This window comes from Portunus trituberculatus, chromosome 46 (assembly GCF_017591435.1).
Source record: "Portunus trituberculatus isolate SZX2019 chromosome 46, ASM1759143v1, whole genome shotgun sequence".
Lineage (NCBI taxonomy): Eukaryota > Metazoa > Arthropoda > Malacostraca > Decapoda > Portunidae > Portunus > Portunus trituberculatus.
The window spans coordinates 1516135-1528717 of record NC_059300.1 but is presented as its reverse complement, the minus strand read 5'-3'; the positions used below and the strand labels follow the sequence as shown (position 1 = coordinate 1528717).

General features: G+C 39.7%; 2 protein-coding genes across 11 annotated transcripts in view; one reads left to right on the top strand and one right to left on the bottom strand.

Moving 5' to 3' along the window:
* Positions 1 to 3037, top strand: part of LOC123520222 — a 10818-nt gene extending 7781 nt beyond the window's left edge. For all 3 annotated transcript variants that reach the window (XM_045282323.1, XM_045282321.1, XM_045282322.1), the window contains one exon: positions 1231 to 3037. In XM_045282323.1, the coding sequence (XP_045138258.1) occupies positions 1311 to 2804 (1494 nt within the window). In that variant the 5' untranslated portion in view covers positions 1231 to 1310 and the 3' untranslated portion in view covers positions 2805 to 3037. The remainder of the gene's footprint in view (positions 1 to 1230) is intronic.
* A 192-nt stretch (positions 3038 to 3229) lies between these two features.
* On the bottom strand, positions 3230 to 10501 carry LOC123520221 (CDGSH iron-sulfur domain-containing protein 3, mitochondrial-like). Of its 8 annotated transcripts, none has more exons than XM_045282313.1 (5): positions 10324 to 10471; positions 7177 to 7439; positions 5331 to 5433; positions 4903 to 5094; positions 3230 to 3687 (listed from the first exon to the last, which is right to left on the bottom strand). In XM_045282313.1, the coding sequence occupies exons 3-5, from the start codon at positions 5388 to 5390 to the stop codon at positions 3496 to 3498; spliced, it is 444 nt and encodes a 147-aa protein (XP_045138248.1). In that variant the 5' UTR covers positions 5391 to 5433; positions 7177 to 7439; positions 10324 to 10471; the 3' UTR covers positions 3230 to 3495. The 8 variants fall into 8 exon arrangements, with proteins under 8 accessions (XP_045138248.1, XP_045138255.1, XP_045138249.1 ...); XM_045282320.1 differs by having other exon boundaries at positions 4903 to 5070; positions 10324 to 10467; XM_045282314.1 differs by lacking the exon at positions 7177 to 7439 and having other exon boundaries at positions 10408 to 10501.
* Between the last annotated feature and the right edge of the window lie 2082 nt (positions 10502 to 12583).

Below are 12583 nucleotides of genomic sequence, written 5' to 3'. Positions count from 1 at the left end.
TCCTGTGTATTTCGTAATGTGTTAGTTATTTGTAGTATTTTTAGTTAAACTTTCTTATACATTGGGTTAATTGAACATCATGCCTCATAACGCCACCCTATAAGTTCCTTTATGTTACCTACTGGCCAGTGATGATATCAGGGTACTTACCTATGTAGCAGCGAGCCTCGGGTAGTCGTGCCCGTTTGTAATTCAATCTATGGTGGTGCCTCTCGGGTATGCTGTCTCGTAATAAATCACTCTGTAACATCATTCCTTTGTCCCTTAAGTTTTCACGATGCATTGGTAAATGCAAATATGCTTCCTTGGGCTTGGTAGTACAGTGTCGGGTGCTTAGGGCAATCTTGCCTGTCCCTCAATATCTCGAAGTCCCGAATGAATGATTCGGACAATCATTTCATTTATTTCCCGTCAGTTACGTATGTTCTGATATACGTGTTCCATTTGCACTACGCATAGTGTTGACTACAGACGAGTCGAGATCCCAAATCTCGGTTTCGCTTCTACAAGTAATGATCTTACATATATTATTAAGTTACTATGTATGTGGTACTAGATATTTCCCACGAGAACAACCACAGCAGCGACGGCAGCTGCTCTCTCTCTCTCTCTCTCTCTCTCTCTCTCTCTCTCTCTCTCTCTCTCTCTCTCTCTCTCTCTCTATATATATATATATATATATATATATATATATATATATATATATACATATATATATATATATATATATATATATATATATATATATATATATATATATATATATATATATATATACTGTACACACACACACACACACACACACACACACACACACACACACACACATATATATATATATATATATATATATATATATATATATATATATATATATATATATATATATATATATATATATATATATATATATATATATATATATATATATATATATATATATATATATATATATATATATATATATATATATATATATATATATATATATATATATATATATATATATATATATATATATATATATATATATATATATATATATATATATATATATATATATATATATATATATATATATATATATATATATATATATATATATATATATATATATATATATATATATATATATATATATATATATATATATATATATATATATATATATATATATATATATATATATATATATATATATATATATATATATATATATATTCACCACAGGTATCAGTTACTTGGCCTGCCACAGAGCAGATAATAGGTGGAAACTAGGCCTCCCACGTTAGGAAGGGGCGGGGCAAGTGATGAGCACTGACCGCCGTTGGTACGAGCCACCCACACCTAGGGACTGGCGCCGCCCCAGCGCTACTGAGCTTCAACGTCTCCAGTCTTCCATGTCTCTCCGGAAGGCTATCTTGGACCGGACTACTTCCTCCACTCCTATCAGCAAAACCCTGGATCGCACCTCTCTTAGTACGTCTTCCTCTTCCAGCGGAAGGTCCGTTATTCCTGAAGTGAACAAAAGTTTACTCGAGCGAAATCTTCAGGAATTCGTGTCCAAGGAACTACTGAATGACCCGCTTAAAAGACCCATAAGGCTTCCTGCTGGAAGAGATAGTAGGCCGGCTAGTCTTCGTCGCAATCAGTCGCTTGCAAATCTAAATGCTTCATATATTTTAAAGAACTGGCATGGCACGGATGTTTTTGAAAGTGTGGTTACTACTCCATCTCGCCCTCGAAGCTCATCTATGACTAAATATGCTCCTCTTCCTTCCATTACTTCTGCAAAGAATCCTGAATATCAGCCACCGCCACTTATCAGGAGCAGAACTTTTGATGTAATTGATACCAAAATGAAAAATTTGCCTACAGTAGATGACTCCCAGGTGAACCATGGCCAGGAGTCAGAAAAAGAAAATGAGTTGGAGCCCCCTCTTCTGGTTACTGCAAGCATTGAAGGAAAGACTCTACCGGAATATTTATCTCATGCGCGGGATGGTCTCCTCAGATCTCGTCCAGCAACGCGCTACGGACGATCAGAATTGTTCAAGTCATTTGGGGAGAATTATCCTGTTGGGGTTGCTTGGGCATCAGAAGGAACCTCACTAAATCCATTTCAGTTTTCTGTAAGCAAACACAATAAAGAATCTCTCTTCTACCCATCCTACAGTGAAACTGACTTCGACCAATGCACATTTCCTGATAAGCAATATGGAAACAAGGAATTCCACAGCCATATAATTCCTTGTCAAGATTACCAGGAGATGGCAGGTGAAATGCAAGACAGTAGGAAGAAAAGAGACATGACAGATGATAGTAATGATGACTGTAGCTGCAGTGATCAAGAAAATAATGATAATGCTGATGAAATTGATGATGACGATGATGATGATGATGATGAGCTGAATGATGATAATGATGATGATAGTGATTATGAGGATGATAATGATGACGATGGTGTTGATGACGGTGGTGGTAGTGGTGGTGGAAGTGATGGTGAAAACAATGAAAAAATAAAAGAAGAGAACAAGGAAACGATTTCACAGGCTGAGGAATCTTCAGGAGGCAATGAAGATATCCACATATACTTCATGTTGCCAGACGACTCTCTCCTGGTAGTGCGCACATCCTCTGACTGGAACTTGGCGGCGCTCCTGGGCGCTGTGGGTGGAATGCGGATGGGTGGACGTCGGCTGCAGGTGATGCTGGACGGCGTGCATGAACGAGACCTTAGCACCGGCATCCAGGATCTGGGCATCGTCCACAACACCACTGTTTACCTGCTGCATGCTGGGTAATTGTGTGTGTGTGTGTGTGTGTATGTATGAGAGAGAGAAAGAGAGAGAGAGAGAGAGAGAGAAAAAAGGGGGTGCGACTGTGCTGAACTGTCACCTTCCTTTTCATACTGCAATTCACAAGTTAACAGGTGTTGTCAAACATTTGCCATGCAAATTCACCATTGTACAGTTTTATGTACTGGTTCTTCATATGTGATTCGCACCTAATTTTTACTAAATAAAATGACAACGTATTATGTATCAGTCTGAAAAAGCTCCTTTGGCATATTTAATGAGAAAAGTGAAGATTGCATAATCACTTGTTTTTTTTCTTGTAATCGCTGATGACAACTTCAGTAGAGCTTCCAACTCTCAGTTTATTTGGGAACTTCTGCAGCAAATACACCATGAAGATGCTCACATAAGGATTAGAAGTATCTCACTCATTTAAATGTCATAGGTACTTTATTTATAATAAGATTTACTGACACCTATCAAAATATTTGATAAGTGTAGCGAGTGGTCATTACCATATATACATATATAAACAACTATTCCACGAGTCCACCTTCTTATCAGCAGTTTATCAACAGCATACGACACATGTCTTGGTTGCTGTAGTGCTACAGTTTCGATCAATTACTCGATCAATCATCAAAGACATCCGCTGCCTATTGCCACCCTGCTGCTCTCGATCCGAACACGTCTCCTCTCATTTGGGCTCCTCGATAACTGCCTCTTGCACTTCCTTCCTGCGGTGGGTGCCATCGCAGTACGGAGGTTTGTTGGTTTGCTTACAGAGACACAAGGACGCTGTCATATCCTTGGGGGCCTTGAAAAACACCGGATGCTGCTTAATTTTGAGCCGGAATCTCTTCCATAGGTGTGTCCCATCACAGAACGGCTGGCAAGGGAATCGTAATTAATGTAAGTACCATATAGTTATTCATTATAGGAAAATACATGTTCCAGAGAAGATTTCCAATTATGAGTCACATATCATCACTGTCTGCTTTAAAAGAATATAATAAACAAGGAGAGCTGCAAAAAAGCCATTACGCATACACGATCAAGTCCTCTTGGGAGAGAGAGAGAGAGAGAGAGAGAGAGAGAGAGAGAGAGATTGCGCACGCACGCACACACACACACCCGGTAGCTCAGTGGTTAGAGCGCTGGCTTCACAAGCCAGAGAACAGGGGTTCGATTCCCCGGCCGGGTAGAGATATTTGGGTGTGTCTCCTTTCACGTGTAGCCCCTGTTCACCTAGCAGTGAGTAGGTACGGGATGTAAATCGAGTTGTGACCTTGTTGTCCCGATGTGTGGTGTGTGCCTGGTCTCAGGCCTATCCGAAGATCGGAAATAATGAGCTCTGAGCTCGTTCCGTAGGGTAACGTCTGGGTCTCTTCAGAGACTGCAGCAGATCATACAGTGAAACACACACACACACCGCGTAGTGTAGTGGTTAGCACGCTCGACTCACAATCGAGAGGGCCGGGTTCGAGTCCCGGCGCGACGAGGCAAATGGGCAAGCCTCTTAATGTGTAGCCCTTATTCACCTAGCAGTAAATAGGTACGTGATGTAACTCGAGGGGTTGTGGCCTCGCTTTCCCGGTGTGTGGAGTGTGTTGTGGTCTCAGTCCTACCCAAAGATCGGTTTATGAGCTCTGAGCTCGCTCCGTAATGGGGAAGACTGGCTGGATGACCAGCACCGTGGTGGTGAATTACACACCGTGTAGTGTATTGGTTAGCACGCTCGACTCACAATCGTGAGGGCCGGGTTCGAGTCCCGGTAAGCGGCGAGGCAAATGGGCAAGCCTCTTAATGTGTGGCCCCTGTTCACTAGCAGTAAATAGGTACGGGATGTAACTCGAGGGGTTGTAGCCTTGCTTTCCCGGTGTGTGTTGTGTGTTGATGTGGTCTCAGTCCTACCCGAAGATCGGTCTATGAGCTCTGAGCTCGCTTCGTATTAGGGAAGACTAGCTGGGTGACCAGCAGGAGACCGAGGTGAATTACACACACACACACACACAATAATAGCAAGCCCTATCCTTATAAATAATCGTTCCCACCTTACGAAATTTGAAAAATGTTTGCTTTCATGAACACCTAAAGCACTCACCTGATTCTTACTATACCCACAGGCACACCACAAGTACCGCTTCCCACCCACCAAATTCGCTTTCACGGACTTCTTGGAATGGATTCTTCCTTTTTGCTTCCACTCTGTTTGTGCTTCTACATCGCCCTTTCGTTCCTGAGTATTCGAGGGAACGCGTGTGGCCGCACTCTGCATGGGAGGCAAAAATAATAGCTGATATACATTATAAATTTTATAAAACGGACAAAATTTATTCATATGTAATAATGAACATTATCGCTTACTTTCTACCACTCATAATTGCAATGTTCCCAACTTTAATTAGTTACCCTATGTTTTCTGTTTAGACTTTACTTTCATTAAACGAAGTGAAGAAAAACAAAGTACTGAAGACTGTATATGAATTGTAGTAAATGCACTACAACCTAATAGACATTAAATTTATTTACTTGCGTCAATAGTCGAGTTAAGTTGAAAGTTGGCATCCTGAGAACCTTTAGGGCAGCCATTGCAGCAATCTTTCCACTACACGTCTCTTAGGCTACACGTACACTGAAATAAATAAGTAAATTATATATATATATATATATATATATATATATATATATATATATATATATATATATATATATATATATATATATATATCTTAAAATTTTTACTTTCTTATGGAAGTGAAGGTGATGAGTGAACCGTATCTAGTCAACCAAATATCTTACTTAGTTAAAATTTGTCTGGAACGAGATAACTGGTAAATCGCATTTTTTTCTTATTTAATGATAATCAAATGATATGATGTTGATAGAGGCGAGATGCAAGAATGAAAAGAACACTTCTGCAACACGAAGGTACAATTACATTGTTAAAAAAAAAAAAAATGGTTTTTAAGAAATCTATTAAATGTTAGCCCTCTTTGCCTCAGAATTCTTCCAGACAACACAGTTGTGCAGGGCGTTGTCCTGGTAGCAGTGGCACCAACGACATAAGCAAGTGTGATGGAAGGAAACACCAGGGGGAAGCTTCCCTGTGTTTATTGTAGGAATACAAAATACTTGGTAGCGAGCGCGTGGAGGCTTGATGAGTAGCCGGCGGCCAGAGACTTGTAGTCTGGGTGCCTTGAATGAAGCTTGTAGCTTGCGTGATGATGCAGAATTACAGTCTACACACTGGAGTGTGACTGTAGACAGTAGACTGTAGAGGTAGACTGGCTGTGCTTGACAGGAGGACCAGTCAAAGAAAGACAGGCAAGTAGATTGCCAAGCGAGCGTGAGTGTACTCCAAGCTGCGTTCAGTACAACTGAATGTGTGGCGTGGCGTGGGGTAGCGGAACAATACCCACGGCCGCAGTACATCTTTACGGTACACATTACATTAAGTAGTGTCCATCATAGCGTTGGCAACAAACATTCACTCTCCGGAGCCCGTTTCGGGGTTCCGGATTCCTAGGACCTCCAGAAATCATCCAATAGCGCGCGGTATCAGTCATTCAGTCAAAACGGGGCTGCGCCACATTTCCTACAGGACACATCCTACAAATTAAGCAATTTTTAGAATAGTGACATATTTCCTACAGAGATACAGCATATCTCCTACACGCAGTAGGTGTAGGAAATATGCTGGGTATCAAGTTATGTAGGAAATACGCTGGGTATAAAGTTGTTATGTAGGAAATGTGCCTGACACTTGTTTTTGTGTAGAAGCTCCGGCAGTATGGTGCATCTGGCATAACTCCTACAGTTATACTGTCATATCTCCTACAAGTTAAAAATTGGAGAATACTGATGTATATAAAACTAAAAACTGAAGGCACATGAATTAAAATGGCACTTTTTATTTTTCAGTAAAACTTACATATATAAAATGAAGCATTACAATGACATTTTTTTCATTTCTCACTAAAACATATGTATATAAAAAATGAAACATTACTATGGCACATTTTAAACGTAAACCTCAAGCCTGTCATGAATGGCAGTACAAGTGGGACATGTTGCAGGGTTGTTAGCATCTGCTGTTGATACAAGGATAGTTATGCAATCTACACAGGAGTGTTCCTCAGATCTGTTGCAGCAAAGTCAGATGATTCATGGTTGTGACCTTGCGTTGCTCTGATGACACCAGTCCAGTTGTCTGTAAAATATGACTGCTTAATAATTTGAACAACACCTCACACCACCATCATCACCAGTGAATCTACCAGTGAATCTCTGTCGTTTTAACGGAAAACCTTTAGCAGTGAAGTTGATTAAATCTTACCAAACTCCCTGGTCTATAACATTTTACAACTGTTCTTACCTCCAACAATACGGCTCTTCCTCCACAGTTGGGGTGCTGAATGCAACGCAGGTATAGTTTGTTGTTTCTTGCCACATTTCGGAGGTACCGGAATCCAGAGTTGTCTTTGTAAACCACTGCATTGAAGTGGATGTTCCCCTCAATAGTAGCCATGCTTTGTCCAGGAGCAATGGAGTACAATAATGCCGTCTGTCCCGTCGAATGGAGAAAAAAATACTGCTGGGTCGAGACTAAACTCGATCCATGTCTGAATGTGAATGATACTGCGCAGAATGGATGTATAACAACTTTACTTGTTGACTGGTCAAGGTCGTCAGGAGTGTATTGAGCCAGAAGCTCCAAGTGCAGAGGCGCCCCGCTATGGGGGTGCGCCTACACATGTAGTTGATGTGACAACATATTATTGTGTGTAGGAGATATGCTGTATCCTTGTAGGATATGTGACAAAACAGATTTTTGAGAGATTTTTTACTACGCCCTGTCAAAACGACCGCCCAGAGGAAATTGCCCGATGTCGCTTGTGCATCTCAGAAGAGCTCTTTTTACGATCCTACTATAAACGCTGTAGACTTTATTCATAGAAGAAATGAAGCTTTAAGTAGGCGAGAGGAGGAAAGACATAAAGGATGAATGGAATTAATTCGACATTCAAATTCTACCTCCCGCGGGAGGTAGACGTACTCCTGAAGCTGTGTGGGGCTCGAGGGCGCAAAAACGTCATCAAACCCCGTTGATATACCCTTTCTCTCTGTTATAGTGGATTTTTTTCGTCACGACTGTTACGTACTATGCCTTGGAACGAGGCCCCTTTGTCAGTCTTTTTAACTCACAAGAGTTGCCCTTCTCCTATTACTCGCTTGGGGAACTTTCCTATCTCATGGTCAACTTGCATAATGCCAGGTTCTCTCTCTCTCTCTACTAAGTACTGATTACGTGTATGTGAAGCTCTGAATGCATTGCAATTCTATAGAAATTCTCTCAGATGGTTACATTATTTCTTCGACTGTTCTCTCCCTGTCTTTCTTTATCACCTTTTTGTTACCACTATCGAACTGCAATATTATACATGGGAATATTTTTCTTTTTTTCTTCTTCTGAGATTAGGAGCAACATTAACGACATGAGCACTGCAGTTAGTTTTCGTAAAATAATTAAAGAGCATGGTATAGGAATAACTTAGAGAGAGAGAGAGAGAGAGAGAGAGAGAGAGAGAGAGAGAGAGAGAGAGAGAGAGAGAGAGAGAGAAAGAGAGAGAATTCTATTACATATCGCCGTCGTTTCCCATGGATTACATAACGCTTAAGATCAGTGATTCAGACATGACGTAGTTTTATCTATTTAGTTTTTGTTTTTACACGAAGATAAATATCAAATTAATTGGGAATCTAAAACTCTCCTGAATTATATTGAGCATCTAATTTTTTCCATACATTTCATAGACTTCCATTGTTAACGTTAATGATTTTTTTATTATCAGCTGACGCGCGCAACAACCATGTTGCACTGAAATCTGAACGAAAATGTTGAGAACGTGTGAACATAGAACAGTAGCTAGTCTCTACGTATCATAAAGGTTGGTTCACGTGCCAATTTGCGACTGAAATTGCAAGTCGGTAGTTTTCGACTGAACATAGGTGCTTAGCGACTGAAGAAACCAGTCGCAAAACAAGACCAACATGTTGGTCCTGTCCAGTCGATTTGGGACTATATTTATGTTGTGACGTCACGGAATAAGCTTTGAAAATGTGGTTTCAAGGTATGGAGAAGATGTTAAGAGTTGGTGAGGGAAAAAGAACACATCGGGACCCCAGAAATTAATTAGAGTAAAAAAACAAAAATAAATAAATAAATAAATAAATAAAAAAAAAAAAAAAATCGCAAATCGTAGTTCGACGAAATAGCTGCCACTCCAAGAACTGTTTCCTTCAACGCAGGGTGTTGTTGTTGGAGGTGCGGATTGAAGACTTGTCAGGATTTAATTTGATCGCAACTGTGCATAATCTCGTTAAGATTATTTATTGTATGCATGGTAGACACTTCTTTCTTTCCTTCTACTTAGCCAGGGATGTATCCACAGGCATTTTCTTTTCTGTTGACTCTTCCAGTACGCCAAAAGAAGAGCAACCGAATAAAGAGAGAGAGAGAGAGAGAGAGAGAGAGAGAGAGAGGAGGGGGGACAGCAGAGTTGCCTCTCTCTCTCTCTCTCTAACCAATAGCGTGGCTCCATTATATATATCGTCAAATCAGCTCGGTGGAGGGGCTGTAAAAGGGGGAGCCGGGAATCGAGACGAATGGGTGGGACAATTTCTTTATGAGAGTGCCACATTCACTTCCCGCCAAGACGTCAACTATAGTCAATACTTTCCGGTCACTATGTGTGACGTTTTCCGACTTGAAGGGCTCAGTCGATACCTCTACAGACTTGCAATTTCAGCCGCAAAATGGCACGTGTGAACCCGCCTCAGCAATGATAGACACTTCATATCAACACATATGTGTCTAAGGCAGTGATTCTCAATCGGGGTTCCGCCTACCATCACCAGGGGTTCCGCGAGAAACCGGTAAAATTTTGATGTACTATTACAAGATGACTGTGATCTTAATTCATAATTCATAATTCCTACTCAACACGTTTCAAACACTTTTAAGACACCAACATACTCGTACGTGTCAGGTAGTAGTATGTATATAGTCATGAGAGCAAATAATATGCATGAACAGGGGTTACTGCTCTTAAGAAGACACCCATATACCATATATAGGGTTTCCATGGAATAGGAAAAATGATTACAGGGGTTCCTCCAAGGTGTAAAGGTTGGGAATCACTGGACTCTGAGGACTAGTCCCCACATACTTGCAGAGCACTATTCCTATTTAATCTATCCAAATGTGGGCCACTTTATACGAATCAGATTGAGGAACCTGCTACGGCATGGTCTTTAGTGTTCGCACAGCACATATCACAAAACACGTGGTAGGAAAGTCATTACATGATGTGGTGGTAGTGGGCAGTATTTGTGGACCACAGCGTCCCTGAAGAGTGTCTGCACACGGTATAACCTTGCCCTGTCACTAAGATAAAACAGTCTCGTAATCTTGTCATTCTTATATCGCTTTAATTAATAACAGTCAATGCACATGACTCACAATTATGATTATGAAGCTGATTCACACCGTGAGCACTGTTTTGCACCACGCTTATCTGTTAAAACTTCACAGGTAAATACACACTGAAAACACTGCCGAAGGCCAGCTGATACTACACACGTGGAAGAGGAATCGGAGAGAATGGCAAGGTGGCGGAGGTGTGTTGCCAAACTTGCTAGCAGTTGCCTCTTATGTACCATCTTAATAATTTCTAGCGATTTTTTCACATCTAATCTGTCTTATGATTGTGCATTAATGGAAAAAAAATAAGTAGTGAGATGTCTTTGAAGTAATATTCAGCCGATTTTGACCTATACAACAGTCTAATACAGTAGATGATATGCATGTTTGTACGACAATTTTCGTTCCATTGATTATATATATAATTATGCGCTTCACTTGAAATACGTAACTTTGTGCATTTAACATTAAACTAAATTATAACACATTAGCAGTTAATGATTATTAAATAATTCGATCACTAAATTTACAAACCAAGCAATGAATCACAAACGCAAAACATCGGATTCCAACAGCGCCAAACTAACAAAATAAAGTAAGACTAAAAAAAAAAAAAAAAAAAAAAAAGTACTAGTAGCAGCGCCAGCAGCAGCAGCAGCACTGTAAGTAGCGGAGCCACCAGTGACCAGCAGCAGCAGCATCAGCAATAGTAGTAGTAGTAGTAGTAGCCTTTTTAAAAGATAAAGAAGCTAATGATGGTTATGATGATGATGAGGAGGAGGAGGAGGCAGAGAAGGTGGGAAAGAAGGAAAGAAAACGAAAGAAGTAGCCTGTTAGGGTGAGAGAAGGAATAATAATGGTAATTATAATAATAATAATAATAATAATAATAATAATAATAATAGTAATAATGATAATAATAATAATGATAATAATAATAATAATAATAATAATTAGAGAAGAAGAAGAAGAAGAAGAAGAAGAAGAAGAAGAAGAAGAAGAAGAAGAAGAAGAAGAAGAAGAAAGAAGAAGAAGAAGAAGGAGGAGGAGGAGGAGGAGGAGGAAGAAGAAGAAGAAGAAGAAGAAGAAGAAGAAACTTAGAAGAGGAGGACGACAAGAAAAAGAAAGAAGGGAAAAAGAAGTATAGGAGGAAGAGGACAAGGAAAAACAATGATAATAATAATAATAATAATAATAATAATAATAATAATAATGATAATAATAATAGTAAGAAAATGATGATGGTAATAACAATGATTATATAATAGTATAATGATAATAATAATAATAATAATAATAAAAATAATAATAATAATAAAACAACAACAAGAACGAGAAGAAGTGCATGAATAAAAACAAGATGAAGATAATAAAGATAATGATAAGGGGGAAGAGAATGAAAATTATGTGTAGTAGCCCCACGTTTATACTAAGTATGGAATATGAGCACAGAGTTATGACCTCATTGTACTGGCTGGTGTATGTGGCATGTGAGTGGTGCTACATATACGCTAGTCATTCAGCCACTCTACACTGCCACTCTCCAGTACAAAATGCTGTCACTAAAGGTGGTCATATATAACAGCAAAATTATGTGTGAGCGCACACAGCGCACCTGCACAGTTTAGCCGCCCAAAGTGAAAGCAGCCATAATACAGTATACCACTATCACTGCTCACTCACACTCAGCATTCATCTTTTATATTCTTCCTCTTTCTGGCTTCCCGCCCCAAGTACAAAGGTCTTTTCACAGCTCACAATTTGACATCGTACTTATCACATAATTTTTTTCAATCACACTTTATATCCTACCATAAACCCAACACAAAACTAAAGTGGAAATAACTGAGCTCAACTCAATACAGGTATCCAATCGTAATCATAACACTAGTATATATTTTCCTATCCTTTCCTTTACTAAACATTTCTATTAGGATTCTTATTTACAAAATGGGGTGCATGGCCACACGTCATCCTCCCCATTTCTTTAATATGCCATTGCAAATGAGTCACTCCCAACCAAAGATCAGTCGGTGATCTCTCTCTCTTTTATTTATTTATTTTTTTTTATTCATTTATACCATGTGGGCTTTTCACGGAAATTTCTGGGCTAAAGGGGATACTTTTTGGGGTACCTCCTATCTCAAAGCCCATCTGCTAGGAAACCGTTGCCCCGAGTGAGGAAGCCCAACCTACACTCGGACCATGGACAGGATTCGAACCTGTGCGCTTGGAGACTCCTCGGACCCCAAAGCACGCATGGTTCCACTGTACCACGGCGGCCCCAGACATTCCTCTG